The 22,663-nt window shown below is 40.2% G+C and overlaps 5 protein-coding genes across 5 annotated transcripts in view; 4 read left to right on the top strand and 1 right to left on the bottom strand.

Moving 5' to 3' along the window:
- Nucleotides 1–5,138: 5,138 nt before the first annotated feature.
- On the bottom strand, nucleotides 5,139–22,590 carry LOC134815903 (protein-serine O-palmitoleoyltransferase porcupine-like). Its single transcript, XM_063824506.1, has 12 exons — nucleotides 22,418–22,590; nucleotides 22,098–22,206; nucleotides 21,197–21,299; nucleotides 20,851–21,070; nucleotides 20,323–20,429; nucleotides 20,030–20,137; nucleotides 19,656–19,753; nucleotides 19,432–19,508; nucleotides 6,662–6,725; nucleotides 6,476–6,555; nucleotides 6,182–6,280; nucleotides 5,139–5,990 (listed from the first exon to the last, which is right to left on the bottom strand). Exons 1-12 carry the CDS (start codon nucleotides 22,586–22,588, stop codon nucleotides 5,853–5,855), a joined length of 1,374 nt encoding a protein of 457 aa, XP_063680576.1. The 5' UTR covers nucleotides 22,589–22,590; the 3' UTR covers nucleotides 5,139–5,852.
- The window catches only part of LOC134815896 (probable ubiquitin carboxyl-terminal hydrolase MINDY-4), a 623,521-nt gene continuing 608,204 nt past the window's right edge, over nucleotides 7,347–22,663 (top strand). Inside the window, exon 1 of the mRNA XM_063824497.1 lies at nucleotides 7,347–7,391. The gene's annotated coding sequence lies outside the window, so the exon portion shown is untranslated. The remainder of the gene's footprint in view (nucleotides 7,392–22,663) is intronic.
- LOC134814742 (dmX-like protein 2) overlaps nucleotides 7,368–22,663 on the top strand; it is a 131,615-nt gene continuing 116,319 nt past the window's right edge. The window contains exon 1 of the mRNA XM_063822939.1: nucleotides 7,368–7,401. The gene's annotated coding sequence lies outside the window, so the exon portion shown is untranslated. The remainder of the gene's footprint in view (nucleotides 7,402–22,663) is intronic.
- LOC134815899 (cilia- and flagella-associated protein 53-like) overlaps nucleotides 13,076–22,663 on the top strand; it is an 889,273-nt gene continuing 879,685 nt past the window's right edge. The window contains exon 1 of the mRNA XM_063824503.1: nucleotides 13,076–13,120. The gene's annotated coding sequence lies outside the window, so the exon portion shown is untranslated. The remainder of the gene's footprint in view (nucleotides 13,121–22,663) is intronic.
- The window catches only part of LOC134815897 (mitochondrial import receptor subunit TOM70-like), a 51,547-nt gene continuing 47,097 nt past the window's right edge, over nucleotides 18,214–22,663 (top strand). The window contains exon 1 of the mRNA XM_063824498.1: nucleotides 18,214–18,257. The gene's annotated coding sequence lies outside the window, so the exon portion shown is untranslated. The remainder of the gene's footprint in view (nucleotides 18,258–22,663) is intronic.

Below are 22,663 nucleotides of genomic sequence, written 5' to 3'. Positions count from 1 at the left end.
GGGGGCCAAGGATTGTGGAAATAATATTGTTTTGTAATTAAATGACGTTGATTGGTTATACCATGTTTATTGTATAACATATTTTCCTGACCAAATAAACTTTTTTACGCACGTTTTGACAATGGACAAGCAAGACGAGTCCAATATTATTTATTTGTGAATGTTTCAAATTGGTTCGTGTCACAATCTCTTGTGTGGGGGCCAAGGATTGTGGAAATAATATTGTTTTGTAATTAATTGACATTGTTTGGTTATACCATGTTTATTGTATAACATATTTTCCTGACCAATTAAACTTTTTTTATGCACATTTTGACAATGGACAAGCAAGACGAGTCCAATATCACGCTATAATTAAATTGAATCAACAATTTAAAATCCATGAGTACCTTGCATTTAAATTTGATAAAGAGCTTTGACTTTTGAGAAAAATTAGAAATTTTGTAATTGTTTATTAGCAGGGATGACGTTTAAAAACGCTCAACGGCAGCCTTTTGTTATTAAATTCTTATAATTTAAGTTAACAGTTTGTCTTATTTTACAACGTGTTCGAGTGGCATGCAAGAGCTATTAAAACATTTTAGATAGATGAATTATTGCGATTAAGAATCGTTTCTTTTGAAAACCGAAGCATCTCTGTTTAAGAGAAATAAATTATGGCTCGATGTTTGTCACAATACATTTCTGTTTTATTTTCTCTATCATTGAACTACTAAATGTCACCCCAAAAGTATTTAAAGGATAATTTTTACATACACAAAAATCATACTAAATATTTGTTTGCTTATCTGCATACTGCGTTATAATATTAATAGCAGCTAAATGTGTTTGTCTCAGAATAGAAAAATGGCTACTACTCTAAAGAAAATGGAGCATTTGCTGACATGTAAGGTCAGTATTGTGCGAAGCATATTTTATACCAGATTATGTTGATTGATGCTGGTTGTTCTTTTAATAAAATATTACTGTCCTATTAGAAGGACCACAGGGGGTTTTAATTAATGCAATAACAATTTAAAATGCATAACTTTCCTTCTCACCAAACGTGAAACGAAGGCAAATCTCATGTGAAATATTTTCAGGATTGTACTGATTCGGTGACCAGATGTCAGGGTAGGATTGAGTTGACAAAGCTCAAGATGAAAAGGTTATTCAATATCAGATAATAGTGATTTGTTACATTTACCTAGAAGCTAATTATTTTGGAAATATACTGTCTAATAATGGTTAGTAAGTTCTAAAAACAGTGAACTAAAGTGGACGCCATCCTTTGAAAAAATGTAAATTTGTTGCCTTCCTCATCTCGCTTTAAACGGTGCGCTAGAAGGTCACTGAACTGCCTATGAGGTCATTTGATCTGGACGGCACAAACCACTGTTTTGGTGTATGCTCCCTAAAGGGGGGCAATGGATATTTTGTTGTGAAACTTGATCTCGAGATAGCAACAAACCAGGACAAGTGACCGAACTTTTGAGGGGGTCCCCGACCCCAACCCCCAAACGGTACCCGCGGGGCAGCCACGCCCATATTTGGTCCAAATTAGGCCCAATTTAGCCAAATACCCTGAACATGGGAAAATTTTGTAATTTGGTCGCCAAATTTTTTTGATCAAAAATCAGTTCTCAAAATAAGGTGGAAATGCGATTTCGAGTCGATTCCGAAAATTTCATGGAAAAATTTTGAAAACTGATTGAGTTGTTACAATTTTAATGAGATCAATTCCGCGAATATCGCGAACCAAGATACGGGCAATTTAGTTCATTTTTTGTGGTCTTTTCGCCTTAGTATCAACATTTAAACAGACATAAAGCTATAACTTACAGAGAATATTAAGTTTAGGCTTACCTTTCATATAAAGTAAGTTTAATTCAAAAATATTGATATTTGACCAATTTATGAGACGAAATCTACCAAAATTGGTGCGTATGCCCAAATATGGGCATATGTTTTTGGCTCATAACTCAGTCATTTTTTGTCCAATCTTGATGAAATTTCATATACGAGTTCAGAAGACCACTAGTTACAAGTAGAGCACCTAAAATCTGGGTTTTGGGCATGTGAAGGGTATTTGGCTAAATCGGACCAAATATGGGCGTGGCTGCCCCGCGGGCACCGTTTGGCGGTTGGGGTCGGAGACCCCCTCAAAAGTTTGGTCACTAGTCCTAGTTTGTTGGTCTGCTATCTTAAAATCAAGTTTCACAAAAAAAATACCCATTGGCCCCTTAGCTCTGTATGATAACAAGCATTCGTTCCTGGAAAGAATTGGCTTAAGTCTCATAAACTAACGATGAATATTTCAATTCAATTAGGGTACGAAGATTAAGAAGCACAAGGTCAACTCCAATACTTGTAAGAACTGGAGAAGAAAGTACCACACCGTACTCGAAACCCAAACGAGATATTATTGATCTTATTGACGAGGAGGAAACGATAAAAGAACTGCAAGAGCTTTTAGATAGCTCTCCAACAAAAAGTGCAGCCAGCACAGACAGTTTAGAATATGCTGAAATTATTCATAAGAATTTTTTTGCCTCATCGCCCTAAACGATAACCATTAACCATACATATTAATATCTCCAAAATCATTATCTAGGACGTTTTATTCGCATTTGGATGTAACTTTTCCACACTCAATAAATCTGTCGGAAGTCCGAATTTATCTTATTGCAATCTCTTGCACTATATATCAGTTATCTGCACTTATCGGCACCGGGCACAGGGCCGTTATATTATATGTATTAAGCGGTCTCGCTATATTCTGTACTTGCCGAACTTTTGTTTATTTAAGGCACAGTCATATGACATATTATAAGAGTGAGTTTCCGGGAGCACACGACAGTATATAAAACAGCAGACGACATGGCGCCAATTTGGGGAGTACCAACTCCATTTTAACGGATCATACATCTTGCATGATTATACAATATACATCTTATGTACAATGTACATCTTAAACGTCGTTATTGGCTTTTTAGATTTGGTCCATTACATGACGGATAATAATTGTACGTCATGTTCCCAGTTATGATAATCCAGGATAACTGCACTGTACTGGTAAATATATAGGGAATAAATGTCCTTCTTCCTGAACATTTTAAAAGCTTGCTCAAACCGAGGTAATTTATGTAGTTGAAGCGGATACCACTCGAACTACCGTTATTTAATGCACTGAACGGATTCAAAATCTTAAATACGTCCTTTGAGGTCGCATTTCACAGGACAAAAAATGCCTACCCATTTAAATATTATAAGTTACTAGAATATTAATAATTATCTAACTGAGAAGGAAATCTGCTGTATTTTTGTTATAAATTTATTCGAATCATAGTACACTTAATGAGTGATGGTTTTTCAAATGTTTTTTATCTGATGATGTGATAAACTTGTTTATGAGAAAGAAATGTTACATAAATGCTAACCAGTTTTGAGTCGTACAAATAAGGAGGACTTAAAGACTGTACATTTTTTACCGTTGAATAAATGCTTAAATCTATGGAATGATTTTAAAAGCAGCCGCAACCTTGCTATTCAGCAAGTCTTGTTGTATGAAACAAATATTATATTGACTGCTAGTAAAATAGACATTTTAAATTTTAAATTTTAAACTGTATAAGGATCTCTCGATTCGATTTAGAGCTGATTTTTTAGCTTGACTAAATGACTGTTAATCTATATTTTAATTGAAATAAATTTCGATCAAATGCTCCGTTTATTTTTGTTTTGAAAGCACAAAAATAACAGAGAAATGCCCTCTTCCATTAGACATGTAACTTAACCTTCAGTTTGACATCTGTACTGCTGTTACTCCTACAGCTGATGCTAGGGAGGCGCTTATTACACTGACTACCGTGCGAACATGTGCGTTGGCCGTTGCTGGGTAAATCTGATATTGTAACGCGCGAATTAATAATTTGTAGACAAACTAGCGCGCCGGGAACCATGCGGAATACAGATTGTCTCTTTACGTAATTCAAACTCTGATGACAAAATAAATTGATTGTGACTGTAATAATGGATTAAAAATTACGGCATACAGCAAATCTTGTGTAAAAAAATGTGATTAACAATATTATGTAAAAAAAATTCGTCAAAAAGTTTAAGAACACGATGTCCCGCCCAATTTTCTGAAGTGACAATTTTGGGACTTTGACGGGCTATAACTTTCGCTAGAAGCAGCCATTTCCCCAAAATTTGGTACCATATGACTCTACTCAATGAGACCTTTCCAATAGTGTATAATAAGTTGGGTTTTGAGACATAAAATCTCACCCACAAGTTGGCGCTCTTAGTACATACACTAATTGTTAAGATGAACACAAGCGATCAAAACAACCGCGGCTGAAATCAGTTGACTCAATGTCATTCGGTGTGTGTACTATATCATAGTTCTAGAACACTGTCTTAGAACTGGCGTGACGACAGATCTGTTTATTAGAGAGTTAGTTATTAAAGAAGAGGCAGTCAAAAAGAAAAGCTCAAAAAGCAGGAAGCAGGGAATATTTACAGTCCTCTTTCGGTTAAAAATATAAGTGTTCGCTGTCTAGTGTATAAGCACGACAATATGCTGTCACGATCATGAATTCATGATATATACGTAACCTACACAGTTAACTCGAAAAAAGAAGTTATGTAGAGTGTATACTCATCAAACTTAAGCGCAAAGAAAATGACTCACACCGGAGAATAAATAGTTTCTTAACAAATAGTTTCCTAACAATGAGAGTACTACATACCAGTGGTATGATACTACATACAAATATTTATTGTTTACGAGTCATATGACCCACGTGTATCATTAACAATTAACTAACAATTCATTGTCCATAATGTGCTTACATGGATGGCTGATGTAGGTATTATATATGAATTATATAGTTATTATAATATATGAATCGTATAAACACATCATAATTGATATATCAGAACAACAATGTTGGATCCTGGCACAATGTAGGATCCTGGCATAAAGTAAGCAACTAAATCAGTCAGCGGAAAGACTCGTGGGTACCAATGATATTTATCCTGTTGAAACCGTGCCAAAAGGGGTACACGTACGAAATTATAAATCTGCTTCCTTTATCCTTGCAAGGCTAAATATGGATAGACCACAATACCCTGACCGCATTATACTGTTTATCAGGGCCAAGTTTAAGCCTCCACCAATTAAGTATCATTTAATTAAGTTAAACTTATTTAGGTTAAGTTAATGTAAAATAACATAGTACCTATAAGATATTTATACCATACGAAATACATAATATAGTTAAGTTTATCATTCGCACAATATTCATGTTTATTTAATTATATGAGAGCTATACAGTTTAAATAATGTCTCGAACAAATTATATCTGTAGCAGATCTAATTCATAGTGCCTATATGAGTTTGTTTAGGTTATAACTTCTGTGTCTCTTGTGATATTACGTTAAACCACATGAACCTGTTGTGTACCCTAACAAATGCCATGGTTATATAATATATAATGTAAGGGTTACATGCTTGTATAGTATTTCTATACTAAGGTAAAGTATATACTGAACAAAAAATAAGTAGAGACATGTAAGAGTGATTGAGTGAAAAACGAGGAAATTCGCTGATTGATGATGATTGGGCTATGACTTATGTTCAATGATGGTGTCAGTTTTTCAATTTAAGGTTTTTCCTAACTGCATACCTGGAATCCAAATAAATGTTTAAATTTATCAGATTCTAATAACAGTGCTAATGAGTGGTGCATATATAATGCAATTCTGTTATACAAATTATCTTAAGTCTTAAAGAAGTCAGTAATTAATCTGTCTTGCAAAAAAAATCTCCTCAATTTACCCAATTAACATTTAACAACTAGCTGGCTCTATTCTTGTTTCGTCCTGTTGAGTTTCTTGTTAAGAAGTCGGAGAAGGAGAGTAAAAAGGAATCCTGTGGCACACATCACGTGACCGTACCAGTAAAGATTCTGCCACTTTAAAACAGTGTTCAGCCAGGAATATCCCTGTAAAAACATCACTTTTAAATTAAATATTTTCATATAAATTTAAAAAATATCCGCTCTAGCTCTGCAGTTATGAAGCAGAGTAAATAAACAAACTAACAAACTGGTTAGAAGTTCATATTAAAATTCACTTTTTTGTTAACAGACTTGTCTGTTGATTTGAATAATATTACAATTATTAAATACATTACCTCAGTTTGGGACGGATCTGAATCGAACATAACACCAAGATACGCCAGTTGCAAGATGTTGACAATAACAAACGCTACTCGTAAAGGTAGTTCAAATACCTTGATGTGGGGATTGGAATTTAGTCATACCTTAAAGTTACAAATGTGTATTTCAAGTTTTAATTGAACTAACTTTCCGATTAACCAAGATATTCATTTCAAATTGACAAAATCTCAAAATTCTTGTTGCATCCAATTAGAATAACTTGATATAGATTAGAATACCAGATATAGGATTAAGCATACCAGACATACCTTATTATTGTGTTGGCAGTCTACACATTTCTGGACACGAATACAGGAGCTGACCAAGATACTAAGTTCCTCTCTCAACACTGAAACAAATAATAATAATAATCGTAATTTGGAAGAATATGAAACATTTACTTGATTATTGAATATGGCATGAAACGAAATAAGATAAAAAATTGACAAACTTACCTGCTTCAACATAGGAGAAGATGAATATTGATATGAGAACTGCTGGTAGCTGGGAATTCAGGCCCTGAAAATAATAAATGTTAAATAAGAGAACTTTTACCCCGAAATCGAGAGACCACAGATTAATTCTCAAAATATAAATATCTTTAAGAACTACAACCTCGCCTTACACTGCACTCACTAACTCACACCCAGCTCACTCCTGAGCAACCCAATCTATTAGTATTTCTCGCATCACTTCAACGGCATTTTTAAACTATTTTCACAACTACAATTGAAAACAATTGAATACATTTATTGAGGTAAGATTAAGTTCTAATGTGTCCACTGTTCTCCTCGGAGACGGTGACCATACCTTTTGGACCTGCCTTCCACCTGGAGGGCAAAAAAAAACACGAAAAAAATATAAATTTCCAGTCTCCACGCACGCCGCTCTCATTCAGTCTCCACGCACCACACCTGTCCCCCAGCTCCACTCAGTATGCTCAGAACTCGTTCACACACATTTCTTCTCATCTATGTCTTTGTATCGGCGTCTTGAAAATCGCCCAGGTCACCCCTACACTGCACTCACTCACACCCAGCTCGCTCCTGAGCAACCCAACACCTCATTAGTACGCTCTCTTCAAACACAAGAAAATATCTTGCTTCAATCTATTAGTATTTCTCGCATCACTTCAACGGCAGTTTTAAACTATTTTCACAACTACAATTAAATACATTTATTGAGGTAAGATGAAGTTCTAATGTGTCCACTGTTCTCCTCGGAGACGGTGACCATACCTTTTGGACCTGCCTTCCACCTGGAGGGCAAAAAAAAACACGAAAAAAATATAAATTTCCAGTCTCCACGCACGCCGCTCTCATTCAGTCTCCACGCACCACACCTGTCCCCCAGCTCCACTCAGTATGCTCAGAACTCGTTCACACACATTTCTTCTCATCTATGTCTTTGTATCGGCGTCTTGAAAATCGCCCAGGTCACCCCTACACTGCACTCACCCACACCCAGCTCGCTCCTGAGCAACCCAACACCTCATTAGTACGCTCTCTTCAAACACTAGAAAATATCTTGCCTTAATCTATCAGTATTTCTCGCATCACTTCAACGGCAGTTTTAAACTATTTTCACAACTACAATTGAAAACAATTGAATACATTTATTGAGGTAAGATTAAGTTCTAATGTGTCCACTGTTCTCCTCGGAGACGGTGACCATACCTTTTGGACCTGCCTTCCACCTGGAGGGCAAAACAAAACACGAAAAAAATATAAATTTCCAGTCTCCACGCACGCCGCTCTCATTCAGTCTCCACGCACCACACCTGTCCCCCAGCTCCACTCAGTATGCTCAGAACTCGTTCACACACATTTCTTCTCATCTATGTCTTTGTATCGGCGTCTTGAAAATCGCCCAGGTCACCCCTACACTGCACTCACTCACACCCAGCTCGCTCCTGAGCAACCCAACACCTCATTAGTACGCTCTCTTCAAACACAAGAAAATATCTTGCTTCAATCTATTAGTATTTCTCGCATCACTTCAACGGCAGTTTTAAACTATTTTCACAACTACAATTGAAAACAATTGAATACATTTATTGAGGTAAGATTAAGTTCTAATGTGTCCACTGTTCTCCTCGGAGACGGTGACCATACCTTTTGGACCTACCTTCCACCTGGAGGGCAAAAAAAAACACGAAAAAAATATAAATTTCCAGTCTCCCACGCACGCCGCTCTCATTCAGTCTCCACGCACCACACCTGTCCCCCAGCTCCACTCAGTATGCTCAGAACTCGTTCACACACATTTCTTCTCATCTATGTCTTTGTATCGGCGTCTTGAAAATCGCCCAGGTCACCCCTACACTGCACTCACCCACACCCAGCTCGCTCCTGAGCAACCCAACACCTCATTAGTACGCTCTCTTCAAACACAAGAAAATATCTTGCTTCAATCTATTAGTATTTCTCGCATCACTTCAACGGCAGTTTTAAACTATTTTCACAACTATAATTAAATACATTTATTGAGGTAAGATTAAGTTCTAATGTGTCCACTGTTCTCCTCGGAGACGGTGACCATACCTTTTGGACCTGCCTTCCACCTGGAGGGCAAAAAAAAAACACGAAAAAAATATAAATTTCCAGTCTCCACGCACGCCGCTCTCATTCAGTCTCCACGCACCACACCTGTCCCCCAGCTCCACTCAGTATGCTCAGAACTCGTTCACACACATTTCTTCTCATCTATGTCTTTGTATCGGCGTCTTGAAAATCGCCCAGGTCACCCCTACACTGCACTCACTCACACCCAGCTCGCTCCTGAGCAACCCAACACCTCATTAGTACGCTCTCTTCAAACACTAGAAAATATCTTGCTTCAATCTATTAGTATTTCTCGCATCACTTCAACGGCAGTTTTAAACTATTTTCACAACTACAATTAAATACATCTATTGAGGTAAGATTAAGTTCTAATGTGTCCACTGTTCTCCTCGGAGACGGTGACCATACCTTTTGGACCTGCCTTCCACCTGGAGGGCAAAAAAAAAACACGAAAAAAATATAAATTTCCAGTCTCCACGCACGCCGCTCTCATTCAGTCTCCACGCACCACACCTGTCCCCCAGCTCCACTCAGTATGCTCAGAACTCGTTCACACACATTTCTTCTCATCTATGTCTTTGTATCGGCGTCTTGAAAATCGCCCAGGTCACCCCTACACTGCACTCACTCACACCCAGCTCGCTCCTGAGCAACCCAACACCTCATTAGTACGCTCTCTTCAAACACTAGAAAATATCTTGCTTCAATCTATTAGTATTTCTCGCATCACTTCAACGGCAGTTTTAAACTATTTTCACAACTACAATTAAATACATTTATTGAGGTAAGATTAAGTTCTAATGTGTCCACTGTTCTCCTCGGAGACGGTGACCATACCTTTTGGACCTGCCTTCCACCTGGAGGGCAAAAAAAAAACACGAAAAAAATATAAATTTCCAGTCTCCACGCACGCCGCTCTCATTCAGTCTCCACGCACCACACCTGTCCCCCAGCTCCACTCAGTATGCTCAGAACTCGTTCACACACATTTCTTCTCATCTATGTCTTTGTATCGGCGTCTTGAAAATCGCCCAGGTCACCCCTACACTGCACTCACCCACACCCAGCTCGCTCCTGAGCAACCCAACACCTCATTAGTACGCTCTCTTCAAACACAAGAAAATATCTTGCTTCAATCTATTAGTATTTCTCGCATCACTTCAACGGCAGTTTTAAACTATTTTCACAACTACAATTAAATACATTTATTGAGGTAAGATTAAGTTCTAATGTGTCCACTGTTCTCCTCGGAGACGGTGACCATACCTTTTGGACCTGCCTTCCACCTGGAGGGCAAAAAAAAACACGAAAAAAATATAAATTTCCAGTCTCCACGCACGCCGCTCTCATTCAGTCTCCACGCACCACACCTGTCCCCCAGCTCCACTCAGTATGCTCAGAACTCGTTCACACACATTTCTTCTCATCTATGTCTTTGTATCGGCGTCTTGAAAATCGCCCAGGTCACCCCTACACTGCACTCACTCACACCCAGCTCGCTCCTGAGCAACCCAACACCTCATTAGTACGCTCTCTTCAAACACAAGAAAATATCTTGCTTCAATCTATTAGTATTTCTCGCATCACTTCAACGGCAGTTTTAAACTATTTTCACAACTACAATTAAATACATTTATTGAGGTAAGATTAAGTTCTAATGTGTCCACTGTTCTCCTCGGAGACGGTGACCATACCTTTTGGACCTGCCTTCCACCTGGAGGGCAAAAAAAACACGAAAAAAATATAAATTTCCAGTCTCCACGCACGCCGCTCTCATTCAGTCTCCACGCACCACACCTGTCCCCCAGCTCCACTCAGTATGCTCAGAACTCGTTCACACACACTTCTTCTCATCTATGTCTTTGTATCGGCGTCTTGAAAATCGCCCAGGTCACCCCTACACTGCACTCACTCACACCCAGCTCGCTCCTCGCCGCTCTCATTCAGTCTCCACGCACCACACCTGTCCCCCAGCTCCACTCAGTATGCTCAGAACTCGTTCACACACACTTCTTCTCATCTATGTCTTTGTATCGGCGTCTTGAAAATCGCCCAGGTCACCCCTACACTGCACTCACTCACACCCAGCTCGCTCCTCGCCGCTCTCATTCAGTCTCCACGCACCACACCTGTCCCCCAGCTCCACTCAGTATGCTCAGAACTCGTTCACACACATTTCTTCTCATCTATGTCTTTGTATCGGCGTCTTGAAAATCGCCCAGGTCACCCCTACACTGCACTCACTCACACCCAGCTCGCTCCTCGCCGCTCTCATTCAGTCTCCACGCACCACACCTGTCCCCCAGCTCCACTCAGTATGCTCAGAACTCGTTCACACACATTTCTTCTCATCTATGTCTTTGTATCGGCGTCTTGAAAATCGCCCAGGTCACCCCTACACTGCACTCACTCACACCCAGCTCGCTCCTGAGCAACCCAACACCTCATTAGTACGCTCTCTTCAAACACAAGAAAATATCTTGCTTCAATCTATCAGTATTTCTCGCATCACTTCAACGGCAGTTTTAAACTATTTTCACAACTACAATTAAATACATTTATTGAGGTAAGATTAAGTTCTAATGTGTCCACTGTTCTCCTCGGAGACGGTGACCATACCTTTTGGACCTGCCTTCCACCTGGAGGGCAAAAAAAAAACACGAAAAAAATATAAATTTCCAGTCTCCACGCACGCCGCTCTCATTCAGTCTCCACGCACCACACCTGTCCCCCAGCTCCACTCAGTATGCTCAGAACTCGTTCACACACATTTCTTCTCATCTATGTCTTTGTATCGGCGTCTTGAAAATCGCCCAGGTCACCCCTACACTGCACTCACTCACACCCAGCTCGCTCCTGAGCAACCCAACACCTCATTAGTACGCTCTCTTCAAACACTAGAAAATATCTTGCCTTAATCTATCAGTATTTCTCGCATCACTTCAACGGCAGTTTTAAACTATTTTCACAACTACAATTAAATACATTTATTGAGGTAAGATTAAGTTCTAATGTGTCCACTGTTCTCCTCGGAGACGGTGACCATACCTTTTGGACCTGCCTTCCACCTGGAGGGCAAAAAAAAACACGAAAAAAATATAAATTTCCAGTCTCCACGCACGCCGCTCTCATTCAGTCTCCACGCACCACACCTGTCCCCCAGCTCCACTCAGTATGCTCAGAACTCGTTCACACACATTTCTTCTCATCTATGTCTTTGTATCGGCGTCTTGAAAATCGCCCAGGTCACCCCTACACTGCACTCACTCACACCCAGCTCGCTCCTGAGCAACCCAACACCTCATTAGTACGCTCTCTTCAAACACAAGAAAATATCTTGCCTTAATCTATCAGTATTTCTCGCATCACTTCAACGGCAGTTTTAAACTATTTTCACAACTACAATTAAATACATTTATTGAGGTAAGATTAAGTTCTAATGTGTCCACTGTTCTCCTCGGAGACGGTGACCATACCTTTTGGACCTGCCTTCCACCTGGAGGGCAAAAAAAAAACACGAAAAAAATATAAATTTCCAGTCTCCACGCACGCCGCTCTCATTCAGTCTCCACGCACCACACCTGTCCCCCAGCTCCACTCAGTATGCTCAGAACTCGTTCACACACATTTCTTCTCATCTATGTCTTTGTATCGGCGTCTTGAAAATCGCCCAGGTCACCCCTACACTGCACTCACTCACACCCAGCTCGCTCCTCGCCGCTCTCATTCAGTCTCCACGCACCACACCTGTCCCCCAGCTCCACTCAGTATGCTCAGAACTCGTTCACACACACTTCTTCTCATCTATGTCTTTGTATCGGCGTCTTGAAAATCGCCCAGGTCACCCCTACACTGCACTCACTCACACCCAGCTCGCTCCTCGCCGCTCTCATTCAGTCTCCACGCACCACACCTGTCCCCCAGCTCCACTCAGTATGCTCAGAACTCGTTCACACACATTTCTTCTCATCTATGTCTTTGTATCGGCGTCTTGAAAATCGCCCAGGTCACCCCTACACTGCACTCACTCACACCCAGCTCGCTCCTCGCCGCTCTCATTCAGTCTCCACGCACCACACCTGTCCCCCAGCTCCACTCAGTATGCTCAGAACTCGTTCACACACATTTCTTCTCATCTATGTCTTTGTATCGGCGTCTTGAAAATCGCCCAGGTCACCCCTACACTGCACTCACTCACACCCAGCTCGCTCCTGAGCAACCCAACACCTCATTAGTACGCTCTCTTCAAACACTAGAAAATATCTTGCCTTAATCTATCAGTATTTCTCGCATCACTTCAACGGCAGTTTTAAACTATTTTCACAACTACAATTAAATACATTTATTGAGGTAAGATTAAGTTCTAATGTGTCCACTGTTCTCCTCGGAGACGGTGACCATACCTTTTGGACCTGCCTTCCACCTGGAGGGCAAAAAAAAACACGAAAAAAATATAAATTTCCAGTCTCCACGCACGCCGCTCTCATTCAGTCTCCACGCACCACACCTGTCCCCCAGCTCCACTCAGTATGCTCAGAACTCGTTCACACACATTTCTTCTCATCTATGTCTTTGTATCGGCGTCTTGAAAATCGCCCAGGTCACCCCTACACTGCACTCACTCACACCCAGCTCGCTCCTGAGCAACCCAACACCTCATTAGTACGCTCTCTTCAAACACAAGAAAATATCTTGCTTCAATCTATTAGTATTTCTCGCATCACTTCAACGGCAGTTTTAAACTATTTTCACAACTACAATTAAATACATTTATTGAGGTAAGATTAAGTTCTAATGTGTCCACTGTTCTCCTCGGAGACGGTGACCATACCTTTTGGACCTGCCTTCCACCTGGAGGGCAAAAAAAAACACGAAAAAAATATAAATTTCCAGTCTCCACGCACGCCGCTCTCATTCAGTCTCCACGCACCACACCTGTCCCCCAGCTCCACTCAGTATGCTCAGAACTCGTTCACACACATTTCTTCTCATCTATGTCTTTGTATCGGCGTCTTGAAAATCGCCCAGGTCACCCCTACACTGCACTCACTCACACCCAGCTCGCTCCTGAGCAACCCAACACCTCATTAGTACGCTCTCTTCAAACACAAGAAAATATCTTGCTTCAATCTATTAGTATTTCTCGCATCACTTCAACGGCAGTTTTAAACTATTTTCACAACTACAATTAAATACATTTATTGAGGTAAGATTAAGTTCTAATGTGTCCACTGTTCTCCTCGGAGACGGTGACCATACCTTTTGGACCTGCCTTCCACCTGGAGGGCAAAAAAAAACACGAAAAAAATATAAATTTCCAGTCTCCACGCACGCCGCTCTCATTCAGTCTCCACGCACCACACCTGTCCCCCAGCTCCACTCAGTATGCTCAGAACTCGTTCACACACATTTCTTCTCATCTATGTCTTTGTATCGGCGTCTTGAAAATCGCCCAGGTCACCCCTACACTGCACTCACTCACACCCAGCTCGCTCCTGAGCAACCCAACACCTCATTAGTACGCTCTCTTCAAACACAAGAAAATATCTTGCTTCAATCTATTAGTATTTCTCGCATCACTTCAACGGCAGTTTTAAACTATTTTCACAACTACAATTAAATACATTTATTGAGGTAAGATTAAGTTCTAATGTGTCCACTGTTCTCCTCGGAGACGGTGACCATACCTTTTGGACCTGCCTTCCACCTGGAGGGCAAAAAAAAACACGAAAAAAATATAAATTTCCAGTCTCCACGCACGCCGCTCTCATTCAGTCTCCACGCACCACACCTGTCCCCCAGCTCCACTCAGTATGCTCAGAACTCGTTCACACACATTTCTTCTCATCTATGTCTTTGTATCGGCGTCTTGAAAATCGCCCAGGTCACCCCTACACTGCACTCACTCACACCCAGCTCGCTCCTGAGCAACCCAACACCTCATTAGTACGCTCTCTTCAAACACAAGAAAATATCTTGCTTCAATCTATTAGTATTTCTCGCATCACTTCAACGGCAGTTTTAAACTATTTTCACAACTACAATTAAATACATTTATTGAGGTAAGATTAAGTTCTAATGTGTCCACTGTTCTCCTCGGAGACGGTGACCATACCTTTTGGACCTGCCTTCCACCTGGAGGGCAAAAAAAAAACACGAAAAAAATATAAATTTCCAGTCTCCACGCACGCCGCTCTCATTCAGTCTCCACGCACCACACCTGTCCCCCAGCTCCACTCAGTATGCTCAGAACTCGTTCACACACATTTCTTCTCATCTATGTCTTTGTATCGGCGTCTTGAAAATCGCCCAGGTCACCCCTACACTGCACTCACTCACACCCAGCTCGCTCCTGAGCAACCCAACACCTCATTAGTACGCTCTCTTCAAACACAAGAAAATATCTTGCTTCAATCTATTAGTATTTCTCGCATCACTTCAACGGCAGTTTTAAACTATTTTCACAACTACAATTAAATACATTTATTGAGGTAAGATTAAGTTCTAATGTGTCCACTGTTCTCCTCGGAGACGGTGACCATACCTTTTGGACCTGCCTTCCACCTGGAGGGCAAAAAAAAACACGAAAAAAATATAAATTTCCAGTCTCCACGCACGCCGCTCTCATTCAGTCTCCACGCACCACACCTGTCCCCCAGCTCCACTCAGTATGCTCAGAACTCGTTCACACACATTTCTTCTCATCTATGTCTTTGTATCGGCGTCTTGAAAATCGCCCAGGTCACCCCTACACTGCACTCACTCACACCCAGCTCGCTCCTGAGCAACCCAACACCTCATTAGTACGCTCTCTTCAAACACAAGAAAATATCTTGCTTCAATCTATTAGTATTTCTCGCATCACTTCAACGGCAGTTTTAAACTATTTTCACAACTACAATTAAATACATTTATTGAGGTAAGATTAAGTTCTAATGTGTCCACTGTTCTCCTCGGAGACGGTGACCATACCTTTTGGACCTGCCTTCCACCTGGAGGGCAAAAAAAAACACGAAAAAAATATAAATTTCCAGTCTCCACGCACGCCGCTCTCATTCAGTCTCCACGCACCACACCTGTCCCCCAGCTCCACTCAGTATGCTCAGAACTCGTTCACACACATTTCTTCTCATCTATGTCTTTGTATCGGCGTCTTGAAAATCGCCCAGGTCACCCCTACACTGCACTCACTCACACCCAGCTCGCTCCTGAGCAACCCAACACCTCATTAGTACGCTCTCTTCAAACACAAGAAAATATCTTGCTTCAATCTATTAGTATTTCTCGCATCACTTCAACGGCAGTTTTAAACTATTTTCACAACTACAATTAAATACATTTATTGAGGTAAGATTAAGTTCTAATGTGTCCACTGTTCTCCTCGGAGACGGTGACCATACCTTTTGGACCTGCCTTCCACCTGGAGGGCAAAAAAAAACACGAAAAAAATATAAATTTCCAGTCTCCACGCACGCCGCTCTCATTCAGTCTCCACGCACCACACCTGTCCCCCAGCTCCACTCAGTATGCTCAGAACTCGTTCACACACATTTCTTCTCATCTATGTCTTTGTATCGGCGTCTTGAAAATCGCCCAGGTCACCCCTACACTGCACTCACTCACACCCAGCTCGCTCCTGAGCAACCCAACACCTCATTAGTACGCTCTCTTCAAACACAAGAAAATATCTTGCTTCAATCTATTAGTATTTCTCGCATCACTTCAACGGCAGTTTTAAACTATTTTCACAACTACAATTAAATACATTTATTGAGGTAAGATTAAGTTCTAATGTGTCCACTGTTCTCCTCGGAGACGGTGACCATACCTTTTGGACCTGCCTTCCACCTGGAGGGCAAAAAAAAACACGAAAAAAATATAAATTTCCAGTCTCCACGCACGCCGCTCTCATTCAGTCTCCACGCACCACACCTGTCCCCCAGCTCCACTCAGTATGCTCAGAACTCGTTCACACACATTTCTTCTCATCTATGTCTTTGTATCGGCGTCTTGAAAATCGCCCAGGTCACCCCTACACTGCACTCACTCACACCCAGCTCGCTCCTGAGCAACCCAACACCTCATTAGTACGCTCTCTTCAAACACAAGAAAATATCTTGCTTCAATCTATTAGTATTTCTCGCATCACTTCAACGGCAGTTTTAAACTATTTTCACAACTACAATTAAATACATTTATTGAGGTAAGATTAAGTTCTAATGTGTCCACTGTTCTCCTCGGAGACGGTGACCATACCTTTTGGACCTGCCTTCCACCTGGAGGGCAAAAAAAAACACGAAAAAAATATAAATTTCCAGTCTCCACGCACGCCGCTCTCATTCAGTCTCCACGCACCACACCTGTCCCCCAGCTCCACTCAGTATGCTCAGAACTCGTTCACACACATTTCTTCTCATCTATGTCTTTGTATCGGCGTCTTGAAAATCGCCCAGGTCACCCCTACACTGCACTCACTCACACCCAGCTCGCTCCTGAGCAACCCAACACCTCATTAGTACGCTCTCTTCAAACACAAGAAAATATCTTGCTTCAATCTATTAGTATTTCTCGCATCACTTCAACGGCAGTTTTAAACTATTTTCACAACTACAATTAAATACATTTATTGAGGTAAGATTAAGTTCTAATGTGTCCACTGTTCTCCTCGGAGACGGTGACCATACCTTTTGGACCTGCCTTCCACCTGGAGGGCAAAAAAAAACACGAAAAAAATATAAATTTCCAGTCTCCACGCACGCCGCTCTCATTCAGTCTCCACGCACCACACCTGTCCCCCAGCTCCACTCAGTATGCTCAGAACTCGTTCACACACATTTCTTCTCATCTATGTCTTTGTATCGGCGTCTTGAAAATCGCCCAGGTCACCCCTACACTGCACTCACTCACACCCAGCTCGCTCCTGAGCAACCCAACACCTCATTAGTACGCTCTCTTCAAACACAAGAAAATATCTTGCTTCAATCTATTAGTATTTCTCGCATCACTTCAACGGCAGTTTTAAACTATTTTCACAACTACAATTAAATACATTTATTGAGGTAAGATTAAGTTCTAATGTGTCCACTGTTCTCCTCGGAGACGGTGACCATACCTTTTGGACCTGCCTTCCACCTGGAGGGCAAAAAAAAACACGAAAAAAATATAAATTTCCAGTCTCCACGCACGCCGCTCTCATTCAGTCTCCACGCACCACACCTGTCCCCCAGCTCCACTCAGTATGCTCAGAACTCGTTCACACACATTTCTTCTCATCTATGTCTTTGTATCGGCGTCTTGAAAATCGCCCAGGTCACCCCTACACTGCACTCACTCACACCCAGCTCGCTCCTGAGCAACCCAACACCTCATTAGTACGCTCTCTTCAAACACAAGAAAATATCTTGCTTCAATCTATTAGTATTTCTCGCATCACTTCAACGGCAGTTTTAAACTATTTTCACAACTACAATTAAATACATTTATTGAGGTAAGATTAAGTTCTAATGTGTCCACTGTTCTCCTCGGAGACGGTGACCATACCTTTTGGACCTGCCTTCCACCTGGAGGGCAAAAAAAAACACGAAAAAAATATAAATTTCCAGTCTCCACGCACGCCGCTCTCATTCAGTCTCCACGCACCACACCTGTCCCCCAGCTCCACTCAGTATGCTCAGAACTCGTTCACACACATTTCTTCTTATCTATGTCTTTGTATCGGCGTCTTCGGATCGCCGTCGAGTTAGCCGTAAACGGTCAAGCCGTTGAACTCGCAAGAGTATGAATGTCTTTCATATAATATATCCAAGTGTTTGGTATCAGATGCTGTATAATTTCTGCAGAATAAAGAAATATCAGCAATTGACTCCTTTCGATTATTCTATAATATTATCTAAAACGTTGATAGGAATGTCAAAAAGCCAATTCATCATTTATGAAAGTTTAAGTAGTAAGTAAGTAGGAAGTTTCACATCATTCTACGGATTCCAGGGAACTCCCCAATTTCCCTCGATTTGTTGGAACACATGTTGCGCGTCTCTACAACTAGTTTTAAGTGATGTTTTCAACAAATCAGATGATCGCGCCTTCCATTTCTGTTCGAATTGATGTAACCGTTCTTGCCACTCTATCACATGTTAAAATCGCTTGAATAACCAAGTCGTATCCATACACAATTAATATTAGATAAAACAGTCATTAAGAAACGTTCGGATCACGGTTCGGGAATAGGGTACCGACTCATCAAATTTCCGGTACTTACTTGGTAGTATTTGGTATTCGGTACCGAAAATATTCGGTCAGCGAATATCCCATGATACGGTCGACTGTGAAATCAATATTATTCGGTCGACCGAATTACCGAATATTCGGTCGAACAGATTTCCGAACTATTCAGGAAGAGTTACACAAACTATCATCAATAATTTATCAAGTCATTATTAGACTCAGACCGCTACATATCAACTTTCTAATGACCAGGGACATGAATGAGATAAAATTGGATTGGTTTAGATAGAGGCTGTCCTTGCGTTTCTCTAACGATCACATTTGTTGTCACATTATCACACACTCAAGAAAAATGTCTCTAAATTAATCAATAAAAGTCAATCGAGCAACTTGAAGAGGATTCACAATGGCTACACAAGAAAGTCAAAATTACTTACATGTAAAACACTTGAAGCTGCATATGTCAGAAACGCAGCCACAAAGACACCATAAGACCTTGATTTCTTGTACACATCTGACGATAGTATCATAATCAGTATATATATATCTAATTAATGACAAGTAAGCATTTATTATGGCCCAATTTATTATCTTTGCCATATCTCATTGATTAAGTAGTGGGAGAGGGAGGGGGAGGAGGTTATTTAATCTTGGAACGTACATGTTTTGAGCCAGTAGTGCATAGGAATATTCCAAGCCACAGCAACAGAAGACATTGATCTTGGTATTTCAACTCGCGAAGGTTGGACAACATAATACCTGTAATGATAATATAGAGATTGGCTGGAATGTAGATTATAGGACCTTTTAAGCTGTACATTTAATGGATTAAGATAAGCCCATTCCAAAAATTTGATTATCATGGGGTTATGATTTAGTACTTAGTAGGAATCAGTTGTGTGATCGAATTATAACAATAGGAAACTACTTCTTAATTACCACTCACAATTACAATCCTGGTTACACTAATCACATTATCTCTTCCTCGATCAAGTTTTTATCAGAGGCTAAGTAAAAATAAAAAGCGAATATTACTTTTCTGAGTGCTGAAAACCACCGATCAGAGCTGAAGCTTGAGAAGTATAGCTGACAAAGTAATGGCTTGTGCGGAAACTCAGTGCAGTGAGATACGTTCTTATCAATCTGAAATAATAATACAACAGATACGTTCTTATCAATCTGAAATAATAATACAACAGATACGTTCTTATCAATCTGAAATAATAATACAAGTTTAAATGTAATGGATTAAATTAAGGTCCACAGCAGATTGTGTAAGTTCTTTTTCTTTGAAGATTTTAAATTGTCATCTTAAAAGTAAAACGTACGTGTGAGAAGATGGGTCGATGAAAGTAGGTAAAATACAGGATGAAACCAGGACACTAAGATAGGCCAAGAAGAGGGAACTACAAATACTAATGAGCACCTGTCTTTCCTGAAATAATGAAAAGTTTTAAAAATATTCATATTTCATAGTTGTCTGTTCCAGTCAGATCAGATGTAGTCGGTTTTTAACTTCTTGTATCCAAATAATCTTCTGCCTTAATTCGATTAACGATTTGATTAATGGTCAAATGTAGACTAACTTTTCACGCTTGATCTTTCTCGGTAAATGAGGCTAATTTTTATCACTGTTCAAAATTTAGTCGGAGGCCATGAATAGCAGAAATCTGATCCTTTCAAGAAGGTGTTATACGGCGTGGGTCCCTGACACCACCTCGTATAATACCTCCAACCTCTCATAAAACGGCCATACGTATATACATGCATATATACATATATACGCATATACGTAATTTATAAGTTAGAAACTGTTATCCGACAGAAGGAAAACATGATCCTTTTTTAAAACTTACAAATATGGCAAGTTTGCTTTTCTTGTAATCAGGGAGGGTAACGAAAGGACCGAATACAAGTGAGACGGGAGAGAGACTGTAACCAGAGAACAGAAGCAGAGAAGGAGGATCCACTACACCTGCATCAATATCAAACCCTACAGAGGTTGTTTTCATCAGTAGCAAGATTATTGTGCCACGGATCTGGTGCCACTGTTCAGGTGCCACAACCAACAACTCACTGAAAAGGCAGAGGTTAAAATATCACGATGCCCGATTTTAATAAATGGAGAAAAAACAGTATCAGTTACTGAACGTCAGGCACCTGGTTTAAAATTTTCTAGATAATATCTCGCGTAGTTCTTACCAGATAAAAACAAAAGCTAAGTTTATGAGAAGAATAGCAGCACCACACTTTCCACTGCTAGAGGAGAATATCAGGACAGCATACGATATCACAACTAAAAACACTGAGGGAGAGATCGTTATTTTTTCCTTTTCACCCTTTTGAAAAAAGGCAATAGTGAAAGGTTACGAATGGACGTTTTTGCAGAAAAACGTGGGTTTTGGAGATAGCGGTAGGCGGGTCTCAGAATATGTCGTCAGTCCTTCCTTACTTCCTTCCGTTAGTAACCATGTCAACTTGTCGCGCGCACGCGCGCGTGGATTGCTTGCGGAGATGTGGTGTATAGCTAGTCTGTGGTCAATGAATGCGCGGCATGGCACGAGCGTATTTTAATGTATACTAGTAATGTATAGTATTTTGTAATAAGCCCAACTTGAACGTGGCACGCGTAGTGTACTGATATTTCGATATTAATATTATAAGGTGAGCTGATTAGAGCTTATATTAATAGTTATAGTGAAATGGAAATCTAGCGTCCGCCAAAACGGAAACAACGGGCGCAATTCTTGTTTCAGAGGTAATTGTTTAATTTTTTCTAGAATGATTGCATGTTAGATAGAAGTGGTAAAACGAGTAAATAAGTTTAATTGTAAGTCAAATGTCTAGATTGAAATTACAATATTTCCAACTTAGAATTAATCAATTCTAAGTGGTATCTACTCAAGATCATATAATTGTAGATCTGTCGAAAGTACTTGATGTCTTAACGTATTATACTTAATGTTTACTCGCTACTTAATTTATAATCAATAAGGTCCATCTGAATTCTGATGGCAATTGCACGATCGTCAATTTCGAAGTTTACAGGTTTATTATTACTGAAGACATGATAGTAAGTCAAAACTGTATAATAAGTTACTACCTATAAAGAGGGTACTGGACTGATAGAACAGAAAAGCACACAGAATCCCGAGCAGTGTGTCTAGGATGAAAGTCAACTTCTCCCATTGTAGCTGATTTAATATGCTTACCTGCGACAAATAGTAGTAAACCTTTAATTGGCGAATAAATTGTTGGAAAATATAGTGTCAATTCTAGTAGCTCAAGCTAGTTGATATTGAACACTGTTTATCTTATCAATTTAGCTTTACCTGATGACTTGCTCCACAACTGACTTCAAAATTTTAGTTTCATACCATGAATATTTTGAGCTGATGAATAAGTATAAGCTGATATACTCACGATTGCAGCAAGACCAAAGATTTTGAGAAAGACAGCAGTAACCTGTCCTACAACCGGTAATACACAGTAGTGTAGAGTGGACTCCAATACGTTGTCATGGTAACTATCATCATTGTAACTGTCTTCATAGTAAGCGTTGTCATGGTAATATTCGTTGTCATCAGCTTCCATGACTAAATGTTTATGATAGTTTAATGTTATCAGATTATGGGTGAAATTTTATGAGACAATAATAGGCAGCCAGTT

The sequence above is a fragment of the Bolinopsis microptera genome, chromosome 5 (genome assembly GCF_026151205.1).
Source record: "Bolinopsis microptera isolate Bmic1 chromosome 5, MBARI_Bmic_1.0, whole genome shotgun sequence".
Taxonomy (NCBI): domain Eukaryota; kingdom Metazoa; phylum Ctenophora; class Tentaculata; order Lobata; family Bolinopsidae; genus Bolinopsis; species Bolinopsis microptera.
This window is presented reverse-complemented; position numbering and strand designations above follow the sequence as displayed.

What these genes read in the sequence shown, in the direction of transcription:
- LOC134815903 (XM_063824506.1), bottom strand. Translation starts at nt 22,588, where the DNA reads ATGGAAGCTGATGACAACGAATATTACCATGACAACGCTTACTATGAA. An exon ending in TTAGCTTTTGTTTTTATCTG is followed by an intron (nt 21,071 to 21,196) that starts GTAAGAACTACG and finishes CTGCCTTTTCAG; the next exon opens with TGAGTTGTTGGTTGTGGCAC. An exon ending in CAGCTTCAAGTGTTTTACAT is followed by an intron (nt 6,726 to 19,431) that starts GTAAGTAATTTT and finishes TATTATTTTCAG; the next exon opens with GGCCTGAATTCCCAGCTACC.